Raw genomic sequence first — 24,148 nt, forward strand, 5'->3', positions numbered from 1 at the left:
AATCTGGGAAGGAAGCCCATCTAGGAGAAGAAAAGCTCTGATCCTCAACCTCTGCTGGCTGCCTTGCGGAATATATTTAGGAGAGGAAAAGGCTAAGGAGTAAATCCTACACAAATCTGGAGTGGAGTCTCTAAGACCTTTGGATGGTGCTTTGCATGCCTCCTTTAGGCAACTCCTGTAGCCCAGCTGGTGCCAAATGTATTGCTCTGCTTTCCTTTGGACCGTATATCAGTGAGGCCGAGAGGGAGGTCGTGTCATCTGGGCTGCTCAGGACCTCCATACACAATGGCCAGGCTTGCACCTCAGGGAGGTCACTTTGGTTCTGCTGGTGCAGTGGTTTGGCTTCACTCCCAGAGGTGCACTCTATTGTCTCTCAAGACTTGCATCATGTGGAGCCACGGAATAGATCTGTCATGCGGTCTTCATTCATCCCACCGAAAAACTTTAAACTTCTTTAAATTGCAGACGTGGGTCTTTTCATACTTCCCAGATGTGATGCTCTGGACTATGGCTAGTCTTTCAAGTTTCAAGATCAGATACTGGGGAGGGGAGTTGCTTTCAGAAGATTACCGCGAAGACTGATAATTGGGCTTGTCTACTAAAATATTCTCAGTGGAGGAGAAACTGCTCTGGCGAGGCGTGGTTTAGGCCAGGACATGGCGCTCGAGGGGACCTGCTGTGGCTAAACCTGGGCCCACCACTGCTGCCATTTTGTTGTCGTCGTCAGCAGCAGCAGCAGCAGCAGCAGCAGCAGCAGCAATGGGTAAACAGATGGGGAGGAGTGCAACTGAATAGAGAAAAGTAATACCAGAACTCAGTGTTCAGGACAGATAAAATAATGTACTTCTTCATGAAGCGCATGAACTACGGAATTCGCTTCCACAGGAGACAGTGATGGCCATCAACTACGGTGGCTTTAAACGGGGTTTAGGCAGATTCATGAGGAATTAGGCTCTCAGTGGCTACTAGCCACAATAGGCATGTTCCACCTCCTTGGCCTGATCCAACTGAGCTCTCTTTATGTTCTTAATAGCCCCTCCTTCCCCCTCAGAACCAGAGTAAAGTATGCAAAAAATAATATAAATAATAACCATGCAAACCTGCGCAATGCATGCAGGATGTCTGAGTTTTTTATTGACGCTTTTTTCAAAAGTGCAAAAGTGAAATCTATTCACAACAGAGCTCGGAGAGAGCCTGATCCCTTGGTGCAACGTGGAAAAGGCAGCGCCTTCCTGAGAGAAAGCCAGCAAAAATTGTGACAGGCACATAGGAGGGAACAGAGCAGCTCTCCTGGGCCCTCGTTCTGCAGAGATACATCCCTGAGGTTAACAACATCCATGAATCAGTGACAGTTCTTTACCTTCTCCTCGGCCAAAGTCTATGACGACCCAGAGAGGAATGCCAACTATTTAAGGGATGCAGAGCTGCCAACTTTAATGACCATCTGTTGGCAATCCATTTGCCTTGCCACTGAACAAAAACCGCCACCCCATAAAGATCAAAATAGCAACACTTCCTTCGGAAGAGTGAAACAAACTCAATTTAGCAATTAAACCACTCCCAGATGAATTAAAAGACCGATAAGAACAGCAAGCGGCTTTGGAAAGCAAGAACAAGAAAAAGAAGCAGGCAGGCTCTCATTTACCTTGTATTAATTAAAAATCTTAATTTGGGGGAGACCTCTACCGATAAAACAAAAACATTGGTAACTGAACTGGAAAACTCACCGGCACACTTGGGTGCTTCCTTTGTTAAGTGAAAACCTCATGATTCAAGGATACAAATGATATATAGGTTTGGGGGTGGGAATGCAGTACCTCTGCAGGATCCCTCTGGTGAATGAAAGGCTGGAATCAAACTTTAATTGTCAGATGGAGAAGAGCCAACTTGGAATGAATAGATTAGCGCTGTGCCAAAATCCACCCTCCAATTACTCAAATTTTTTCTTCCCCTTCCCCTGCCTCATCTGCTTAAGAAGGTCTTTTGATTTCAGTGGGTGTGCAGCTGGGGTTGCCATCTTGTTGTGCAGTGGACAAGGATGGTGTGTCCGCATCTGCCCTTTGCTTCCTGACTTGCCCCATGGAGACGACCTCGTGATGAGCTTACATTGGGGCATGAGACAGGGGAGGCTGGATACCAAGCCCTCGAGATTTTGTTTTTAGGTGAAGTCCTTCCTTTTTCCTCACAACAAAGCTCACGGCACTGTTTTCTTAAAAAGTCATAAAAATCATAGAATTGTAGAGTTGGAAAGGGCCCTATGTACCATCTAATCCAACTCCCTGCACTGCCAGAAATCACAGCTAAAGAATCCCTGACAGATGGCCAGCCAACATCTGTAGGAAAACCTCCATGGAAGGAGAGTCTACCACCTTCTGAGGCAGGCCATTCCGCTGCTGAACAGCTTTTGCTGCCAGAAAGTTCTTCCTAATGCCCAGGCGGAATCTTGTCTCTTGTCATTTGAATCCATTGGTTTGAGTCCTGCCCTCTGGAGCAGCAGAAACAAGCTTGCTCCACCTTCTATGTGTCAGTTTTTCAGTTATTTGAAGAAGGCTATCACATCCCCCCAGTAGGGACGCGGGTGGCGCTGTGGGCTAAAGCCTCAGCGCCTAGGGCTTGCCGATCGAAAGGTCGGCGGTTCGAATCCCCGCGGCGGGGTGCGCTCCCGCTGCTCGGTCCCAGCGCCTGCCAACCTAGCAGTTCGAAAGCACCCCCGGGGGCAAGTAGATAAATAGGTACCGCTTACCAGCGGGAAGGTAAACGGCATTCCGTGTGCGGCTCTGGCTCGCCAGAGCAGCGTTGTCACGCTGGCCACGTGACCCGGAAGTGTCTCCGGACAGCGCTGGCCCTCGGCCAATAAATGTGAGATGGGCGCACAAACCCCAGAGTCTGGCAAGACTGGCCCGTTTGGGCAGGGGTACCTTTACCTTTACCTTTATCACATCCCCTCTCAGTCTTGTCTTCTCCAGGTGACCCAGTTCCCTCAACTGCTGAAGTGACTTCACTTCATTTAGAACAAGGGTGGGGGACATCAAGCCTGGAGGAAGCATGCGGCCCCAAGCCTCTCGATCTGGACCCCAGGGCTTTCCCCAAGGCCACACACCTTCTAGGCCAGCGGTTCTCAACCTGTGGGTCCCCAGATGTTGTTGGACTACAACTCCCATCATCCCTAGCTAGCAAGGCCAGAGCTCAGGGATGATGGGAGTTGTAGTCCACCATCATCTGGGGACCCACAGGTTGAGAACCGCTGCTCTAGGCCCTGTTTTCCATCCTCCTCGAGGGTTTTTGCCTTACTCAAAAGTGTCCTTGAACTCTCATAACGCCTCTTGCCTGTCTGGATGGCAAGCAGAGGGTGTGTGTGTGAGCATTTATAGAAAGTAGCCTAGAGCACAAAGGTACTCTGCATTCCTTGCTCAACCCACCTGTGCTCCTTCCATCAATTGCATGATGCTGCCCAGAAGGGAATGTGGCCCTTGCTGTGAAAAAGGTACCCCACCTATCCATTCTTCCTTTTTAATGAACAGCCAACAGGAGTACAGTGGGCAGCCTTCTCAACCCTTCCTGCGATTACAGCAAAGCCCACCCAAGGATGTAATAGCATTTCCAGGAAGTGCAGACAAGCAGAATGCACAATATGACTTGTAGGATGAAAGACAAGACACTCGCAAACAGCCCTTGGGTTACCTCAAAAGGAAGGGAAGCACAACAAAAATTCTGCCCATTACCCATAAGGGTTTTCCTAACATTCTCTCTCCTCTCTGGTAATTTTCAAGTGCAATTTCGTCACTCATTAACTGAGGGGAAAAGGTGAGGGGCAAAACAACAACAAAACACAGAATAAATCCTGGCACAGGATAGATCCATTTTAAATCCAAGCCACTTGGGAGGGTTTTTTGTTTTTTTAAAGATACACTTGCCTCTTCTGACACCTTGTGGAGTTCCTGATGCCGCCAACTTCACTGCAGGAGAGTCAGACGAGAAAGCATTTGTCAAATTGAAGGAGGCACAGGTGGCCCAGATCAACTTCCCTGAGACCTGTTGCCCAGAGCCTGGTTCTGCCTTATCTGTGTTTGAAATCCGGACAGCACTGAGTGCAAATAAATAGCTCTTCACCTTTAAGGCAGTATGCAGTGGCGTAGCGTGGGGGGTGCCAGGGGTGCCGGCCGCACCGGGCGCAACATCTGGGGGGGCGCGCTCGCTGCCTCCGGAGTCGCCGAAGAGCCTCCGGCACAGGCTGTAGCAGAGCCCCATGTCTCATGGAACCAGCGAGCTGTGCGCGCGCCCGGGCTGAAGGCGCCAGGCAGCCCCTCCTCACAGCCCCACCTCCGCCGCTGCTGCTGCAGCTGCTGGGCCATGTTGCATTTTCCTCGCCTCTCTGCCCCCCTCCTCCTCCGGGCAAGCGGCGTGGTTTGGGCGGCAGCGCCAGCGGCAACTCACCTCAGATCGGCAGGTTAGGGGTTAGGGGGGGCGCAAATTACTTGCCTTGCCCCGGGTGCTGACAACTCACACTACGCCGCTGGCAGTATGTGGCCTTTTTTTTTTTTTACACAGGTGGCTCCACCAGAGGGTAGGATTTGAACCCAGAACTGTTAAAGCAGCAGCACCTGCATTTTGGCATTCCCTGCCTATTGAGATCAAGCAGGTACCTTCCCCATAGTCTTTTCATTGCCTGATAAAAACATTCTTGTTCAAACAAGTTTACCCAAATGCTTTGAAAGTGTAGGTAATTTTAATCTGTTTTCAGTATTTTAATTTATTTATGTTTTAAAGTATGGCTGCAATTTTTCTCAGTTTATTGTGTTACCTTTTTGTAAAGCTCTTTGAGGTTTGTTTGTTTTACAATCAAGTGGGGCATAAATTTTATGAAATAAAATAAAAATGTAGTTCAGCAGTGAGTTGGCCTTTGACATAGGATCCCATCCCATCCCAAGTTAGGTTCCTCAGATAGGCTGGGGCAAAGTCACAGAAACTCTTAGTCTCCTTTTAGTCCAGTTCTCCACTCTTCAAAATCAGTTTACATTTTTAAAAAGCCTTCTTTGTGAAAATCCACCAGTATTTTAGTGTCAATTTTTCATAAGATACACATTTCGGCACACTATTTTCACTAATATATATGCGTTTTATTGCACACTTTACCCTAATATATATGTTTTTGTACATATTAAAGGTAAAGGTAAAGGTACCCCTGCCCGAACGGGCCAGTCTTGACAGACTCTGGGGTTTGTGCGCCCATCTCACATCTATAGGCCGGGGGCCAGCGCTGTCCGGAGACACTTCCGGGTCACGTGGCCAGCGTGACAAAGCTGCATCTGGCGAGCCAGCGCAGCACACGGAACGCCGTTTACCTTCCCGCTGGTAAGCGGTACCTATTTATCTACTTGCACCCGGGGGTGCTTTCGAACTGCTAGGTTGGCAGGCGCTGGGACCGAGCAGCGGGAGCGCACCCCGCCGTGGGGATTCGAACCGCCGACCTTTCGATCGGCAAGCCCTAGGCGCTGAGGCTTTAACCCACAGCGCCACCCGCGTCCCCTTTTTTTGTACATATTACTTTGCCAGAAAACTTGGTTGCAAGATTTGGACTCATGTGGATTTTGAAAGGCGTGTCAGAAAGTACAAATTGCCTTTAAATGCAAACCAAATCTATTTTCTCCCCCACCCCTACTCAGGGGCGTAGGAGGCGTGGGCAGTCCACACCGGGTGTCACCCTGAGGGGGGGTGCCAAAATGGCGGGTGGCCGAGGGCTACACTCACTGTAGGGTGGCCGAGTGCTGCCCGTATTGGTGCCATGCGTGTGCCGTCCGTATCAGCGGCGCTGGGCGGTCTGCCCCACCCCTGTGGCCATTTCACCCTGCCCCTCGACACCCCACACCGGGTGCCGGAGAGTCTTCCTTCGCCACTGCCCCTACTTTGACTCACCTAAGCAGGTTGCTGCATGCACTATCAGGAGAAAGCCTCTTCCGCCTAAGGAGGAGGAAGAGTTGTGGGCTTCACGGCCTCTCCACGTGCGTGGTGGGTGGAGGACAGCCCTGAGTGATTGGGGGGATTCCCAATTGGTTGGCTTGGGGGCGTGGCCTGCCCTATTTAAGGCAGGATACGGCTGGGAATCTCCCTCTTTGCTGCCTGTCAGCTGTTCCTGCTTTTTCCCACCCTCCTGCCCTATAAGATTTTCATTTCTTGACCTTGCTATGGACCTTGGTTGGTTGCCGTTGAGGGGCCTGGTCGGAATTTTTCCACTTGGCAAATTGGCACCAGCCACTTGGTTTTCGCCTAACTCATAGCAAATCGTCACAACTTTCTGGGTATTGGCGGTTAGGCATTGGTATTTGTTCTGTAGATGGAAGAGGGGAGGTAGCGCATCAGCTGCCCCACATATTGAAGGGTAGTCCGTTAAAGGATTCCAGGAGGCATGGCCCTGTCCGAAGCCTAAGGAGGTTAGGGCCCAAGGCACACCTCCTAGCGGTGACCCCAGGGGAGTTCCTAGTTGATGTGCACCAGCAGGACTCCCCCCTATTGGTGGTTAACCCTTCCCAGACTTCAAGCAGATGGGCTGGAGTTGGATATAGTCGGTTAGGACCAATGCCTAAGCCAATACCGCTCTTCACCTGTAACCAATAAAGTTGTGGCCTTTTTTAGCCCATTAACCTTAATAATTGTGTCATGTGTCATTATTTCCACCTGGGGGGGTCAGGAACTTGCCACGCAAAGGCTGGCAGTGACACAACTGTCACACTCAGTACACTGCATGGCCGAAAGGTGACTGTGAAGAGGGGTTGGACACCATGGCAAGAGGGCTTTGCCACAGGGTGGAAAGGGATAATTTGGGAGAATGGAGTTGGGACTCTCCTCCTCGCCCCCCCCCCGCCCTCTCCAACCCCTGATTTCACTCTCACTGGGTCTCTCCAGGGAACGTTGTGGCTTCTGGGAATTTAGATGTACTCTCCACAGACAGCAAGCAATTTACCACTGGAATTATGGATGGATACGACCCTCTCTCTGCACGGAGGATGCATTTCATCAGAAAGGAGTTTTCTGCAGCATTACTGCTGGAGGAAGTTTATGGCTGTTTCCCCCAGGGATGCTGGCAAAAGACTGTCTGGGTAGTTTGGAAGAAGAGGATATATAACCCCTTCTTTGCCTCTCCTCCTTGCAAGCTGGGTGGCTTATCCATCACAGTTTTGATCCAAGTAATCCCAAGGACTATAGCTCTGTGGACTCCCTGACAATCTCACAAAATCGTAAAATTGAGGGAGCTGCAGCAACTGGAGCTCTTCAAAACCAATTTATGCTTTGGAGCATAAAACAGTATCCGGAACGGTGCCTGTGGATGGCAGCATAGAATGTTGGGCTGCACCTGAGAGCCCTTCCAGACTTTGTGTTTTTATTGTGCATTCATGTGCTCACTATGGTATTAGGGCAGTTATCCATGAGCCTTGCTTTCAACTCCGTTTCCACTCGCAAATGTGCTTTTTGGGGTCCCACTTTCGTTGTACTAGAGCTCAAGAGCCCCTTGAGGATGGCAATAATCCAGTAACAGTGAGGAAGCATCACAAACCAATTAATAAAGCAGACTGATGTGCAGACAGTGTAAATGCACCACTAGTGAACTATTATTAAATGAATGACATGCTGAAGAAGATATTTGCAAACCCCACCATTCACCAGTCTAGAGGGGCCCTGAGCTATGAGCCAGAAGCACCGAGTTCAAATGTTACATGGACACACTAAGTGACCAGAGGCAAATGACTCCCAGTTTCAGTCATCCACCTGCAACCTGAGGGTCATACTAATGACTGGCCAAGCTTACAAGGTTGTTGTCAGGGTTACTGAAATTGGTTGGTAGTTCTGTGCGCACGCAGACATACACACACTCCCCCCTTAAAGAAACTTTCCCAGGAAAACTCACAATAAAGATAAAAATACAGCCATGCACCATGAAAAAAGCATATTAAAATAAAAGCGATAAAATAACAGTGCAAATCTGAATTAGTAAATAAAAGAGAAGCATGAGAACCAAACACTGAAGGTGAAACTGGGAGAGAAGAAAATATAAACACAGCTATCTTTATTCACTATTAAAAGTTTTAGTGCTTTTATCTGTGTCTTAGTGATGATCATTTTATGGGTATATTTTTTCTTTAAAAAGTTTTGCTGATTTTAGCTGCGTCTTATCTACAGTTTTATGATTATGTACCCCACTTTAAGACAGCTCTTAGATCAAACTGTCTATCAATCTTCCAAATAAAATTAAATATTTAATGTTGTTGTTGTTGTTGTTGTTGTTGATGTTGTTGTTGTTGTTGTTATGGTTTCCATCTGGTGTGAAAATGACACCAAAGCGCTGATCTCAAACAAATGACAACCCATCTGGTGCCAGGCAAGCCACTCTAGGGGGGGCATTCGGCAATAGAGGCATCCCCACCACCAGCACCCAGAAGCATCTTTCTCTGATTGCTGCCCATCACACATGGGAGAGCACGCATTCCCAGGGAGAGGCTTCTGAGATGACCCCACAGCTTGGGGCAGACCCCTGTAGAGATGGGCTGGCGGACGGACCTGCCAGTTATCCTGGGCTACAGCAGGGAGCGCAAACACTTTGAATTGGTGTCAGAAATGGACCAGGATCCAGCCTTCTCTGCACCAGCAAGTTGGGTGTTCCTAGATAGCACCCTAACATTCTTCACTCTCCACAGTTTTTGAAGTGTCTCCAAGGGCAGCTCTGTGTACAATGCATTGCTGTAGCCCAACTGGGAAGCTACCCCAGCATGGATGACTGAAGTTAGGGCGTCTCTGTCTGGAAAGGGGTCATGGGTGATGTTGCAGCAGCCCAGGATGGCAAAGAGCGGTCTGTGCCATCAAGGCCACTTGTGCCCCTCAGATGACAGAGTTTGGCCCCAAAGCACCGTGAAATCTCAAACTTGGTTGTTGTTTCTATAGGGGGAGTGCAACTCCATCCAGAACACAAATAACCTGTGCATTTTGGGTATGTGTGTGTGTGTGTGTGTGTGTGTGTATAGTTCTGCTACTGAACTCCCACTGACTTCTATGGGAATTTCCCTCTAGAGAACCAAGCCTTGGAATGTTGCAGTTCAGCCTTTCCCAACCTAGCACCTTCCAGATGTTTGGAACTCCAGCTCCCAGTTAGCACAGCTGTCGGCAAAGGCTGTTAGAGAAACTCTGCCTCTCTGACTCTCATTGGAACACAGGGCATAGGCAGACCGCCAGCCCATCTAACCCAAGTGTTGTCTACACGGACTGGCAGCAGCACAGTTTCGGGCAGGGTGACCTCCCAGTCCTATCTGGCTATTCCATCCAGGATTGAATTTGGGTCCTTCTGCATGGAAGACAGATGCTAAACCACTGAGCTATGGCCCTTCTCTCGCTGCAGCTTTTTGGGGGGCAGGGGAGCGAGTCTATTTCTCTGCTCCACCCACCAGCCTCTGCCTGTCCTGGCCTCCCTACATATCCAAGGTAAGACTTTGGGGAATGGCAGCGTCCAAGAGGAAAACGAAGAAGTCCTTTGTGCCAAAAAGAAACGGACATTTATTTCCCTTCCCTCGTAAAAGCGTCAGAGCCCGCATTGCATCACCATAAGGAAAGGAAGTGTCCCTTACCAGAGAGTGAGTAATCGGTGTTTGTCATCCGCATGGCTGGCGTGTACGAGACGCTTGGCATGTCGTGGCCTTTCTTCTGCTTCCGTCGATACCACACGAAGAGTGCCAGCAGAACCATAATAATTAGCAGGAGGATAATAATCCCAATGATGGCTCCCACTGAATGCCTCTCCGATCCAAGAGCGGGACTAATTTTAGTATAGGGGTTTAATTCTTCCATCATGAGAGCCGCTGTTAAAAATAATTCACAATGTGCTGTTAAATTGAGTGGCAGAAACCCATTTTGCAAGGAGAGGCGTTTATCTCTCCTTCCCTCCCTCCTGGCTCTTTGGAATCTCTGGACTACAAATACTGGATGGAAACATTTGCAATACCAGCAAAATATTTTGTAACTCGCTGCCCCTATCCAAGGGTTTTTTCCCCCCACCCCGGGGCAAAAATATCAATTTTAGTTTCTCATCTTGCCAGTCCCATGCTTGGGCTCACCCATCGCTATCTGAGAGGCTGCCGAAAGACATACTTGGGCACTCAGTTTGAAAGAAAAGGCAAAGGGATTTTGTCTCACCTTGGTCACACCTGATTCCTTTGAAGCCAGGGCTGCAGTAGCAGGTGCCTGTAACATAGTCGCAGGTCGCGTTGTTCATGCATTCGCACAGCTGCTGGCAACCATAACCAAATGTTCCTGGGGGGCATTCTGCAAATTCAAAAAGGGTGAAAATTTATGGGTCTATGGACCGCAAGAAAGCTGTGTGTGTGTTCGTGTGTAAAAAGGGTGAAATGGTCGGTGAGAACTTTGACAAGATGAGACCATTTTTATATATACACCGGTTTTTTTCTGTGTATAAGACGCCCCCATGTATAAGATGACCCCTATTTTTTTAACCCAAAATTAAGAAAATGCACTATGTACTATCTGTGTATAAGACGACCCCTTATTTTAAACTTCAACAATTTAGGAAAAAATATAGTCTTATACACGGAAAAATACGGTATATTTTTAAATGGAGGATTTGTTAGTATAATGATTCATATATCCTGCTCTTCTAACATGTATCTATTACTCAAGGCAGCTAACAGTAATGGCAATCTCCATGGTACACAAGAACAGAGGAAATTTCCTTATACCAAGCCAGATCACTGGTCCATCCAGTTCAGTATTGCCTACACTGGCTGGCAATAGCTCTCCACGGTTTAAGGCAGGGAATCTCTTCCAGCAGGGAAGGAGCAGGAGAGGCTGGGAAGGTGGGGCGGGGGAGTGAGGCCAAGGGGCTGCAGGCTGAACACAGCCCATAGGTTTGCCCACCTATGACTTGGGCAGAAAGACAGCAGAGCTCTTTCCATCTATTCTTCTGCATTTATTTAATTTGTTTATGAATATTTATAAACTGTAAAAACAGCAACCATAAAACACCATTTCATAAATCTGTAGGGACCACTAAAATAAAGCAAGTTTATACTTCATTAAATTGTGCCGGTGTGCCTTGTGGCTCTGATGCTTCAGTGACAGCAGCAACAATATCCTGGGATGGCACCAGCGCTTGACATCATTGGGCAGCTACAGGGGTCTGCTGTTGATGCCCCCTCCCCCAATATTTTCTGGCCTAGCACTCCCAAGGAGACCAGGTGTCTGGGTGTAGACACCCTTAAGATTTCCCAGATTGACCCTCGCCTAGTGTCACCACTGGGGAATTGTGGGAAACCTAAAGGGTGGCTGAGCACTGCCTGGACTGCTTCCACCACAGCTAAATAATTTGCCTAAGGTCCACAAACAATGGAGGAATCAATTAAAGGACACTTTCCCTGGAAGGGGTAGGGGCCCCAAGCCAGTCCTGAAAACAAAAGTATCCATGATTTAGCTCTGCATTCTTCCTCCCTTTTTTCTCCTCTTGGATGCTGAAAGTTTGGTTGTCCTGCATTTCTACCAGAGGCAAAATGATTGAATGTCCAATGACATAATTTATTCAAGAAATTACCATGATGGTCTAGGACAATAAATCCAGAGGCTGCTTATAATATTGTTGGGCAACTTTCTGTAAGAAATAGAAAGGAAGGCTGCAAAGCGGCCTGGAAATTCCTGAGACTTTGGAGAAAGAGAGGAGAAGGGGGAGTTCTACAGGAAGCGCCAGTCAACTGTACTATTTATTTGCCCTAAACCAGCAAAGCTCCTTCAAGATGACCACCTCCTTGGTCCCATCAGACACAGGCTGCCCAGCCCAGCAGCAACACATTCATAAAATCCACAGGAGGAAGGCAACTCTCTCCCTTCCAAAAACCATCATTAAAGCCCTGAATGTAAACATGGGACAAGGAAGCCGGCTCCAAATGACCCGTTCTAAGCTCTCAACATTGTTTTCTGTCTTAAATTTCAGGGAGAGTTGTTTTTATCATGTAAGGCCATAGTCATGTTCACACCACACATTTAAAGCACTATGATACCACTTTAAACAGCCACAGCTTCCCCCAAAGAATTCTGGGAGCTGTAGTTTGTTAAGGATGCTGAGAGTTGGTAGGAGACCCAGGAGATGCTGGAGTAGAGTGGGCCGCTATGGCCTGATCTAGCAGGCTCTTTTATGTTCTTGCTGATCCATGGGTGGAGTGGGGAGCCTAAAATCCATGATAGGGCAACCTACCTGCCATAAATAGTGAGCAAAGCTTTGGAGTTCTCTAGAGCTCTTCATCAGAATGGATAAGTAAGCACTTCTCTTGGGTCTTTTAATCACTGAGGTTTTGTGCATTTTAGCACTTAGGACTATTTCATTTCCTCCTTTGTTGGATTTAGTGGTTTTTAAATAGTTTTTATTGATCTTGCACTGTGGCTTCTTGATGGTTTTATGTGGCATTGATGCTGATCATTGTGCCAGTAGTTTTTTTTTTGCTTCCGTATTGCTTGTTTTTAGCTTTGACTATATTTGCCATGCATTGATTTTTAAAATTTGTGAACTGTCCAGAGAGAGCATGGTTAATTGGGCAGTATAAAAATGCCCCAAATAAAAGAGACAGATAAATAAGAACCCTGCAGCTGCATCAGGCCAACGGGGCCCCATCTAGTCCAGCAGCCTGTTCTCACAGTGGCCAATCAGATGCCCCACTGGGAAGGCTGAAAGCAGGATTGGAGCTGAACAGCATTATCCCCATCTGTGATTCCCAGCAACAGGCACACTGTGTCCAGCGCCGGAGGCAGAACACAGCCATCATCATTGATGGCCTTCTCCTCCATCATTTCAAAGCCATCCAAGTTGGCGGCCATCACTGCATGTTTGTGGGAGCAGATGCCACTGTTGAACTATGCACCATGTGAAAGAGGACTTCCTTTTGTCTCCTGACCCTGAAGAAATAAATAAGCACAACAGGACCCAGCAAAAGCTGATGTGATATTAAAGTCACACCACCTATACTTTGTAAACGTCTGAAGGTGGATTCTAGGAGTTGCTGTGTGCTACCTTAATTGGATTAGCCTCTGCTAGGAGATAGGATCACGAGAACATAAGAAGAGCCTGCTGGATTAGGCCAGTGGCCCATCTAGTCTACTCTTTTGTTTTCACAGTGACCACCCAGGAGAAGTCTGCAAGGAGGACCCATGTGCAAAACCATCCTCTCCTCATGTGGTTTCCAGCAACTGGTATTCAGAAGCATTGCTGCTTTTGACCATGGGCAAAAGCTTAGCCACTGTGGCTAGTAAACATTGATAGCCTCTGCCTCCATGATTTTGTCCAATCCTCTTTTAACGCCATCCAGCTTGACTCCTGTGGGGGTGAGGAAAAAGCTATCAAATGCTGCTACCCAAAATGGCTATGGTCTGTCTCCACATTCAGAGGCAGTAATATTGTCCCCACCTTCAAAAAGTGGGAGTTGGGAGAGTGGGGGGTGGGGGGTGGGGAGAAGACCCAGGTAGCTACCAACCGGTGAGCTTGACATTGATACAAGGAAAGTTCCTAGAACAGATAATTAAGCAGTTGGTGTGAGAGCACTGAACGGGTTGGAGAACTGGGCTCAAACTAATGAAATGAATTTCAGTACAGTGGTACCTTGGGTTAAGAACTTAATTCGTTCCAGAGGTCAGTTTTTACCTGAAACTGTTCTTAACCTGAGGTACCACTTTAGTTAATGGGTCCTCTTGCTGCTGCCGCACGATTTCTGTTCTCATCCTGAAGCAAAGTTCTTAACCCGAGGTACTATTTCTGGGTTAGCGGAGTCTGTAACCTGAAGTGTCTGCAACCTGAGGTACCACTGTAGTTTTACACTTTGGCAGGAAAAACCACCAGCACATTTACAAGATGGGGGACACCTGGCTTGCCAATAGCACATAGGAAAAGGATTGAGGGGGTCTTAGAAGACCACAAGCTGAACATGAGTCCACAGTGGGATGAAGCAGCAAAAAAAGCTAATGCTATTCTAGACTGCATCAACACAAGTATAGTGTCAAATCAAGAGAAATAGAATAGTCCCCCCTCTATTCTGCCATGCCTGGACTACTCTGTGGAGTACTGTGTCCAGTTCTGGACACCGCAATTTAAGGAGGATATTGAAAAGCTGGAACATGTGCAGAGGAGGGCAACCAAGATGATCAAGGGTCTGGAAAGCAAGCCTTGTGAGGAACTGTTGAGTGAGTTGGGTATGTTTGGTCTGGAGAAGAAGAGGGCTAGAAGATGGAGCAAGCTTGTTTCCTCTTGCTCTAGAGCGTAGGACCCAAACCAATGGATTCAAGTTAAAAGAAAGGAGATTCCAGCTAAACATTAGGAAGAACTTTCTGGTGGTAAGAGTTGTTTGATAGTAGAATGGCCAATGTGAGATCAGGATGCTGGACCAGATGAACTACTGGCTCTTCTTATGTTCTTAAAAAGGTTCCCCACTGCTGCTGTAGCAGAAGGTGGAAGGGTGCTTTGCAATTAGCTTCAACAGCTGCCTCCCACAACTTGAAACAGAGCATAAGATGTGAGGAAACACATACACATATTCATTTTCAATTGTGAACACAGCCAAAAGGAAAAGACCCTCCTAGGATGAAGGGGAGAAGGTCAGCAACAACTTACTTTGCTCACACTGCTTCCCCGTAAACCCTGTCCTGCATGTGCACTGCCCAGTAATGTGGTCACAATCCGCTCCATTCTGACACTGGCAGACATTGGCACAGCTTTTCCCATAGAAAGCAGCTGGACATCCTGGGGTGGGGTAGAAAGAAGAAAAGGTAAATAAGTAGAAAAGGGAAGCTTTTAATGTTTAACAGACCATTGTATCTTAATATTTTGTTGGAAGCCGCCCAGAGTGGCTGGGGAAACCCAGCCAGATGGGCGGGGTATAAATAATAAAGTATTATTATTAACCAGGGGAGCTGCAAAGCCAAGAGTCAAGTCCCCAACTAGCTATGGAGCTCACTGGGCGACCTTGGGTCAGTCACTTTATTTCAGTCTAACCTACTTTGTAGGCTTGTTCTGAGGATAAAAAGGTTGGGTGTGGCGGGGAGAACCTGTGTGCTGCCTTAAGCTGCTCGGAGGTAAAACGACAACAGCTTTTTAAAAAACCAGTTTCAAAATTGCTCAGGTGACTGAAGCTCTATTTTGGTTCCTGCATGCCATGCCCACGATCAAATCACAGGAGGCTTGTCCACAAGTTACAGAGAACACAGGTACAAGCTGCCTCTTGTTTGTGTGAAAGTGTGTGCACGTGTCAATTTGTACAAACTACTGTGTACACAGGCACACAGACTGCACTCTCGTTGCATGTACAAGGGTTGTTGTTGTTCAGTCGTTTAGTTGTGTCCGACTCTTCATGACCCCACGGACCAGAGCACGCCAGGCACTCCTGTCTTCCACTGCCTCCCGCAGTTTGGTCAAACTCATGCTGGTAGCTTCGAGAACACTGTCCAACCATCTCATCCTCTGTCCCCTTCTCCTTGTGCCCTCAATCTTTCCCAGCATCAGGGTCTTTTCCAGGGAGTCTTCTCTTCTCATGAGGTGGCCAAAGTATTGGCGCCTCAGCTTCAGAATCTGTCCTTCCAGTGAGCACTCAGGGCTGATTTCCTTAAGAATGGATAGGTTTGATCTTCTTGCAGTCCATGGGACTCTCAAGAGTCTCCTCCAGCACCATAATTCAAAAGCATCAATTCTTCGGCGATCAGCCTTCTTTATGTACAAGGGTAAAGGTAAAGGTAAAGGGACCCCTGACCATTAGGTCCAGTCATGGCTGACTCTGGGGTTGCGGCGCTCATCTCGCTTTACTGGCCGAGGGAGCCAGCTTCCGGGTCAGGTGGCCAGCATGACTAAGCCGCTTCTGGCGAACCAGAGCAGTGCACAGAAACGCTGTTTACCTTCCCGCCAGAGCGGTACCTATTTATCTACTTGCACTTTGACATGCTTTCGGACTGCTAGGTTGGCAGGAGCAGGGACTGAGCAACGGGAGCTAACCCTGTCACGGGGGGCGGGGGGGGATTCGGACCGCCGACCTTCTGATCGGCAAGTCCTAGGCTCTGTGGTTTAACCCACAGCGCCACCCGTGTCCAAGGGTACAGCTCAGCTATTGTCTACACAGGTACACAGACTGCATACTTGTTGAATGTAAAGTCTGAACACACCTAATGTGGGGAAAGGGGAAATGCAGGGACGTCTGAGGGTGGCTGCTAGCTGCTCTGCAGCAGAAGAGCTATGATGGGGGAAAGAGGCAACCACAGAGTATGTAGACTAGGGGAGAACAGCAGCACCGGAATGGTAGCTCAGTGGTAGAGCATCTGCCTTGCATGCAGATGGTCTCAGGATCAAATCCTGACATCTCCAGGTAAGGCTGGGCAAGACCCCAGTCTGAAACTCTGGAAAACCGCTGCCAGTGTAGACAATATTGAACTGGGTGGACCAATTGTCTTAGTATAAGGCCACTGCCTATGTTCCTATGACTTGTAGAGACAGCATGGGTGGAGAGGGACCCAGAAGGAAATTGATATGTTTTCTTTAAATGTGTGAGTCAGCCTTGTAAAGATGTTGAAGTGTGACTCTTACACAGTGACATAGGAATCTGCCTTATACTGAACCAGACCATTGGTCTATCTAGCTCTGTATTGCCTGCACTGACTGGCAGTAGTTGTTCTCCAGGGCTTCAGGCAGGGGACATTCCCAGCTTTACCTTGAGATGCCACTGGGACCTTCTACATACAAAGCAGATGCTTCACCGCTGATCAACAGCCCTCCCCCAATTTCAGCTATTTAATTTAGAACGCTTGGCTGCTAATGATGCAGAAGCTTGCCTTTAAAAAGTCTCCTAATTCCAAATGTTCAGGTTCTAAAAACTGCCGTTCCGCTGGAAGGACACAGGTAAGTGATCTCCTAATTTCAAAATAAATCTGGTGGTCTTGTTTGGCTTTGTCTCAGAACAAATTAAGTGCACTGCAGAAATGTTGACGTGTCTGCCTTGGAAGTAAGTGCTGGGGAATTAAGATGTTATGTACACAAATAGATAAATCAAGTTTTATTCCTCTTTTTTTCTCTTTTGGTTAACATCTCTTTTTACTAGGAACATTTGTTTCTTTGCTTTGTTTTTTGGCAGAGATTAAGTGTGCATTAGCAACCCCCCCCCTGATGCAATGCAGGAAGCTCCCGCAAGGGGGCAGTGCATACTTTTTAAAAACAGACACATTCCCACTAAACACCACCACCATCATCATTTAAAGCTGTAAATCTTACGTTGTGTACAGTAGGGACCCGTCCAGCCAGGGGTGCACCTGCATTCTCCATCGTGAGGGCTGCACACTGCACCATTGTGACAACTGCAAGAATGAAAACAGTCTGCACCCCAAAAGCCAACAGGGCATGCTGGAGAGAAAGAAAGAGAGATAAAACAATTATACAATATTTCCATATATCTATGTTTTCGGCTGCATTCACATAGCAGTTTACTCCATTCCCCCCAATGTTTCCCCAACTGTTAATTTTTTTCTTAAGCTTTCACACAATATAAAACCCATTTCCAGAAAATGAATGGAATATAGTGCATGCTTAGTGCTCCATGTTATTTGATTCTAGAAAAAAATCCCGTTTGCCACCTTCCCTTTACCTGGAAAATCATGAGAGTAAAGCGACAAAGTTTGAGGAGGCATATTAACACGCAGTTCTTTCCTGCTGTTTTCATGGGGGAATCATGGGGGGAGGGAAGAAAGCTGGCTGTGTAGAAAGGGTAGGGTGTGAGTGAAATTTAGCAGGACATGCCAGTATATTGGCCAAAAAGGCCACGGTTTCATAATGCAACAGGGTGAAAAGAACATTAGAAAAGCAGAGTAGAAGTGCTAGCATCATAATTGGGAAAACTGATGCAACACTTCAGATGTCCGAATACACCTGTCACCAGGTATCTAAAATGGAATTGCATATTGCACAGAAGTCAATGGGGAGCTCTGAGTGTGCACTCACGCCCACATAGAACCAGGGGGTAATGGGGGCATGATGCCTAGTGGTACGCCAACATTTCTTCTTAAATTTATCAAAAGTCTCTCTCTCCCCCCCTCCCGGTGAAAGAGATTCAGGGTTTTTCTGCTTCATTCTCAGGGCATTTTAGCACATCGGTGAGAACAGAGTGAGTTGAGCTTCCCATAAAGGTAAAGGTAAAGGGACCCCTGACCATTAGGTCCCGTCATGGCTGACTTTGGGGTTGCGGCGCTCATCTCGCTTTACTGGCCGAGGGAGCCGGTGTACAGCTTCCAGGTCATGTGGCCAACATGACTAAGCCACTTCTGGCAAACCAGAGCAGCACACAGAAACGCTGTTTACCTTCCCGCTGCAGCAGTACCTATTTATCTACTTGCACTTTGACGTGCTTTCAAACTGCTAGGTTGACAGGAGCAGGGACCGAGCAATGGGAGCTCACCCCATCGCGGGGATTTGAATCGCTGACCTTCTGATTGGCAAGTCCTAGCCTCTGTGGTTTAACCCACAGCGCCACCCGCGTCCCTGGGCTTCCCTTACTGTCCCACAAACTCCAGCAGGTGCAGAATGCTGCAGAGAGGCTCCTCACGGGGTCCCTGCCATCGGAGCATATTCACCCAGTGCTTTACCAGTTGCACTGGCTCCTGGTGGAGTATAGGGTCAGGTTCAAGGTGCTGGTTTTGACCTTTAAAGCCCTTTGTGACTTAGGGCCCTCGTATTTACGGGACTGCCTCTCCTGGTATGCCCCACAGAGTACCTTAAGGTCCATGAATAACCATAGTGAGGGGTCCCAGGCCCTAAGGAAGTCAGACTATCTTCCACCAGGGCCAGGGCCTTTTCAGTGATGGCTCTGATCTTTTAAGTCTGATCTTTTATTTCCCTTCTCTTCCCTCCCCCTCCCCTTTTATGAAGATTACTTGCTCTGAGACCTCCACAGCTAATTCTTTCCTGGCCTCCTCGCTGGCCCAATTCAGCCAGCTTGCCCTGGTGACTATCTAATGCTTATTAGATGGATTTACCCCAATTTGATTTCTGAACTTTGAATTTTATTGTTATTAATGTTTTTATACTGTATTTTATACTGCTTTTACAATTAAGTGTTTTAAATTTGTTCTTAGCTGCCGCCCAGAGCCTGGTTTTCTGAATAAATAAAATAAAATAAAAATTTATTATTATTACTGTTGTAAGGTGGCCAAGGGGAATTGTGTTCTCCAATACCCCCACAAAATGTTTTTCCACTCTCTTTGCAACCTCCGGTCTTTCCTGATCTGAAAAGCCCCCATGAGACGAGTTCATAGAATTATACAATCGTAGTGGGAAGGGACAAAAAGAGGCATCAAGTCCAGCCCCCTGCAATGCAGGAACCACAGCTAAAGAATCCCTGAGAGATGGCTATCCAAGCTCTGTTTAACAGCCTTCTCCTCCTCATGGCATCTTTCTTGGGCTTCAAGTTAGAGCCTGGGAAGTCAAGAAGGTTGCAGAGTGCAGAACACTGGTGAGGACAGTTGTCCCATGTAAGAAACAGCCCTCACAAACAGGGATGACAGAGAAGTCCAGCTGAAAGGGAAGCAGAAAATGACGGTGCCCACATATTCGCCCCAGGTCTGAAATGGAAACCAATTCAGTGCATACAATCTCTATACACTCTTGCTTCTGCTTTCAGGTCGCAAAGGATAGGTAGGTGATTATGTTTTCTCAGCCCACCCCATTCACATTGGGTTTCCTTTACACTGAAATGAATGGAGTGGAAAGACATAATGACAATGTAAATTACGCAATAAGTTTTGTAATTTCGCCATAGCGGATGGCGACACAAATAATGCTATTTCTGGTAGAAGATGAACTGCAGTGGACTGGAAACAGCGCTGCTTGTGAGAGAGCAGAATGGAGAATGGTGCTTCCTTGCTTCCCTGTTCACAAACACCCTTGGCCACTCCAAAATTATGGGTAGGCATATCACAGACCCTGCACCCAACCCATGAGAATAAACCAGATATTCTTTCGCCTTTGATCCTTATCCTCGAATTGAATTTCTTTTCTCATTAATTAATGGAGAATGTTTACAAAAATGGAGAGAGGCAGGAGAAATGTTCACTGGTGCACTCTTCTGGAAATTTCAGTAAATACGCAAGGAATCCAGCAAGAATTGCGGCTTTTGTTAAAGGCAGTTGTCATGTGTAGCCACAATCACTTTTTAAGGGGGAAAAAAGAGAAAAAGAAAATGTGCGCCCGTCACCTGAAGTCAAGCAGAAGTGAACAGCAGTTTCCCAATTACTTTCTAAATATAATGAACTATATTTGAAATTGACAGGCTTCCTAATTTCTGTTTTGAGTGACAGAAATATTTGGCCTGCGGAAGAAGCACAATAAAAGCAAAATTACAGCTGTCTGTTTTTATCCGATCCCTCCTTTATCACTGGAGGTTTAATATGTTTTACTGCAAGTGCTGTCTAATACCTTCATTGCACTGTGAATATGAAGTAACATTTCTGAACGACAGGCTGGGTCTTCCCAGAGATGATCCGCCTCCAATTAAGGATTCATTAGGGAAATGCCAGTTTTTGGATCCTCAAATGTCAATCTTCTACCTAGGCAATTTCAGAGAAGTCACCACACGTCCCTCCAGAAAGCACTGATTTTAACAACTAAATTATGTGTAATAGGAATATCTCATCTCTCTAATTTTCTCAGCCATACGGACCTTGCAACACAGAATTGTTGATCACTTAATGATTTCTTAAGGAAAGTGTTGAAAAGAATGAACAGACCTTCCTTTAGAACAGCCTTTGCCAACTCAGTGCCCTCCAGATCAAAACATCTGGAGGGTGCAAGGCTGCCAAAGCCTGCTCTAGCAATACAAATGGGTACATTTGCTTCGCAGTTCAATACGAATTCACCTATGCAAACAAACAAGAATACTAAGTAGAAAACCTTGTAGCAAGGTTGGGTTCAGGGACAGAGTTCCTAGTAGATAGGTTTGTGCATAAGTGTTTTTTAAATCTTTGTTGTTGAATTTACTATTCTGAACTAGGGCTGCTTCCTTACCTGGGCTATCCTGGAGGAGTCATTTTGATTTGATTAATGGCTATTAACTGGACAAAGAGCCATCCTTTACTATGTGAGACTTTACACAGAATGAACCATGTTTTCCCAAACCAATGACAGAGATGCAAAGAGACACGGATAAAGGGTTTCACTGTGACAGCCAAGAACTGGTGTTAGCCCTAAATGGTGCTGGCTTATCTAAAGGACACTCAGCTTTGCCTGTACAAACCTGGTCTACTTATAAGATCAGATATAGACTGCCCACAAATATGGTATATTAGATTAGTGAACCCAAGGAATAGGGCCTTCTTGATGGTGGCTCCACATTTGTGGACCTCCCTTCTCACACCTATGAGAGGCCCCTTCAATTCAGGCAATTCTTGAAGACTCATTTGTTCCAATCTGCCTTTCTTCAACAATTCCTGCTTTGTCTCAATGTTGCTATACCACAAATCAGGGGGTGAAGGACAAGCAAATGTGTTTTTCACATGAAAATAAGGCAGACCTATTGCTATGAAAGACAGAAAAAGAAATTGCTCCTTACTCTGGGAACAGTCTTTGCCTATCCAACCAGGGTAGCACTGGCAAGACCCATCCAGGGGGTTACATGTCCCATTGTTGGTGCACAGACACACTTCGGCACAATCCTTCCCATATCTTCCGCTTGGACACACTGTATAGAAACAGAAATGCACACAGAATCATAGAATTGTAGAGTTGGAAGGGATCCTAAGGCTCATCTAGTCCAACCCGCTGCAATGCAAGAATCCTGCCCACAGCCGTCCCAGGGTGGACTCATACTACCAACCTTCTAGTTAACAGCCAGACGCACTGACCCAAAGATAACCTTGTCTTGAGTCTCACTGAGCTTCATTATTGCATTATTGGTCACTGGACTATGGTGTGTGTGTGTGTGTGTGTGTGTGTGTGTGTGTGTGTGTATAGAGAGAGAGAGAGAGAGAGAGAGAGAGAGAATGCCCTGAAGGTAAAAGATGTGGTTCAGCTGCTGAAGCCAAGGAGGCACATGGCCAGGTGGCTAGTGAGATTCTGGAAACACCTCGTGAAACACAAATCACAATGCTAAACTGAGACCCATTGAATGAGTTTTCTGGTGACAAAAAGGATGCCTTTTCCCCTCTGTGGCCACAGGTTGCTATGCATGGCTTTCAATAAGTATATATCCATAGAAATCCATCCATCTACAGATGGATGAAATACAGTGGTACCTCGAGTTAAGTACTTAATTTGTTCCGGAGGTCCGTTCTTAACCTGAAACTGTTCTTAACCTGAAGCACCACTTTAGCTAATGGGGTCTCCCGCTGCCGCTGCGCTGCCGGAGCACGATTTCTGTTCCCATCCTGAAGCAAAGTTCTTAACCCAAGGTAATATTTCTGAGTTAGCAGAGTCTGTAACCTGAAGCTTAAGTAACCTGAAGCGTATGTAACCCGAGGTACCACTGTAAATCCATCCATTGATTAGGACACATGTCATTACAAAAGAAAACATAGAGAGAGAGAGAGAAAGAGAGAGAGTGGGGGGAGGGAGGGAAAGAGAGAGAGCATCAGTATTAAGTTTTTTACCTAGCACTGCTTAGTCCATAAGACAGGGGAGGAAAAAACCCTTTAATTTTATTCTAAAGCCAATCTGGTGCCCTGCAGATGTTTTGGAATTCAACTCCAATTAGCACCAGCCATCGCAGCCTTGACTTGTCTAAAACATACAGCGTGCCCCAGGTTGGTGAAGGAACGCTGTAACCGTAGCAGGTCTTGAGGGTATTGAATTAAACTCTTCTATACAGACAGTTATATCCTTAGGTTCCAACATAACTACAGAATACTGATGGAAAACCAGCACGTAGTCCCTGTTTTCTAGCATGACAATGGAAGCATTGTCAAATTGTTCTTATTGGCTGCTGGATTCTCTCCCTGACAAAAGCAGGCATCATATAACCACGCTCACTAAACAGATAAAACCAGCTCACCCAGTCCATCAGTGCAACGAAGGCACACAAACATAACTGGACTCATAGCCTTGCAAATAGGTAGAGGTATTTTGTTTTTGTTTTGGCATTATTTCCCTACTTTAGCATTTCGACAATTCATGCTTCCTGATTCACATTCACGGGAGATGACCTCAATCTATTCCCAAAGCGCTTCAGTCCGAGATTAAAATCTGGAGCTGGGAATCATCTGCCAGTTCCAACTCCCGCCATGACAGGGACGGTAAGAATAGGCCGGAAGACAATCACATACAGTCTCAAAACACACTTATCTCCCTCCCAGAGTAGATAAAGTTGACTTTGAAGTTAAATGCTAAATGGAACAGTTTTCTCACTGAAATGAGAGAAAACGTAGCAGGCGGGAAGAGAAGGGAGAAATATTCACACTAGAGAGAAAGGACGAAACACCGAAACAATCTGTCCACCTGTCTTCCCTCATGCACAGACCCATTGTTCTAACAGATCTCAGCAATATTATAACACAATTTTGTTATCGAGGGGAAAAAAAAAAGATGGATTCAGTGACAGGCATCCTTGGCAGAAACATAATCCCATCAAGAGGACGTTCCCAACAGCCTGGTTTTAGAAAGCCAATTTACATAAAATAAAAAGAAGGCGATGATGTTATATGGCCCTTATCGGACTGCGACAGAGTCACAGAAGTTGCTGGGAAATCACATATACTCTCAGAGAGGGCTTCTCAATCTTTCTACTGCCGGGGCCCACTTAAAATAAACTGCATGAAAATTCTTTAGCATTTCATGGCAGATTCCTCCCAATAACATTTGTATGCAGCTGTATGTTATATTTACTATTTTTTTTTAATGCACACATTTCTGTAAGAGTTACATTTCTGTAAACAGGTTGGAGATCTGCACTGCAAAATTCAAATACAGGCAAATTCTGGAGGGTGGAAGCGTTTTCATTCGCAGGCTCCTTTCAGAAAGTGCAAATTTGAGAAATTCAGCTTTAAATGTGAACTGAGTCAAATTTCTCCCCTGTTTGGAGCAAAACAAACCACAGTCCTCAGTTTGGATGTAACACTAAACTAGAGAATGTGGCTTTGTTGCTCCTGCTGGGAAAGCATGGATCTT

At 46.7% G+C, this 24,148-nt stretch overlaps 1 protein-coding gene across 7 annotated transcripts in view; it reads right to left on the reverse strand.

Annotated features, from left to right (window-relative positions):
• The window catches only part of MEGF11 (multiple EGF like domains 11), a 361,126-nt gene that overhangs the window by 23,366 nt on the left and 313,612 nt on the right, over window positions 1-24,148 (reverse strand). For all 7 annotated transcript variants that reach the window (XM_082198340.1, XM_082198338.1, XM_082198337.1 and 4 more), the window contains 5 exons: window positions 21,600-21,728; window positions 17,276-17,404; window positions 14,639-14,767; window positions 10,174-10,302; window positions 9,609-9,839 (listed from right to left, as the gene is read on the reverse strand). In XM_082198340.1, coding sequence (XP_082054466.1) covers window positions 9,609-9,839; window positions 10,174-10,302; window positions 14,639-14,767; window positions 17,276-17,404; window positions 21,600-21,728 — 747 coding nt within the window. The remainder of the gene's footprint in view (window positions 1-9,608; window positions 9,840-10,173; window positions 10,303-14,638; window positions 14,768-17,275; window positions 17,405-21,599; window positions 21,729-24,148) is intronic.

The sequence above is a fragment of the Podarcis vaucheri genome, assembly GCF_965113315.1.
Source record: "Podarcis vaucheri genome assembly, chromosome: 14".
NCBI lineage: Eukaryota > Metazoa > Chordata > Lepidosauria > Squamata > Lacertidae > Podarcis > Podarcis vaucheri.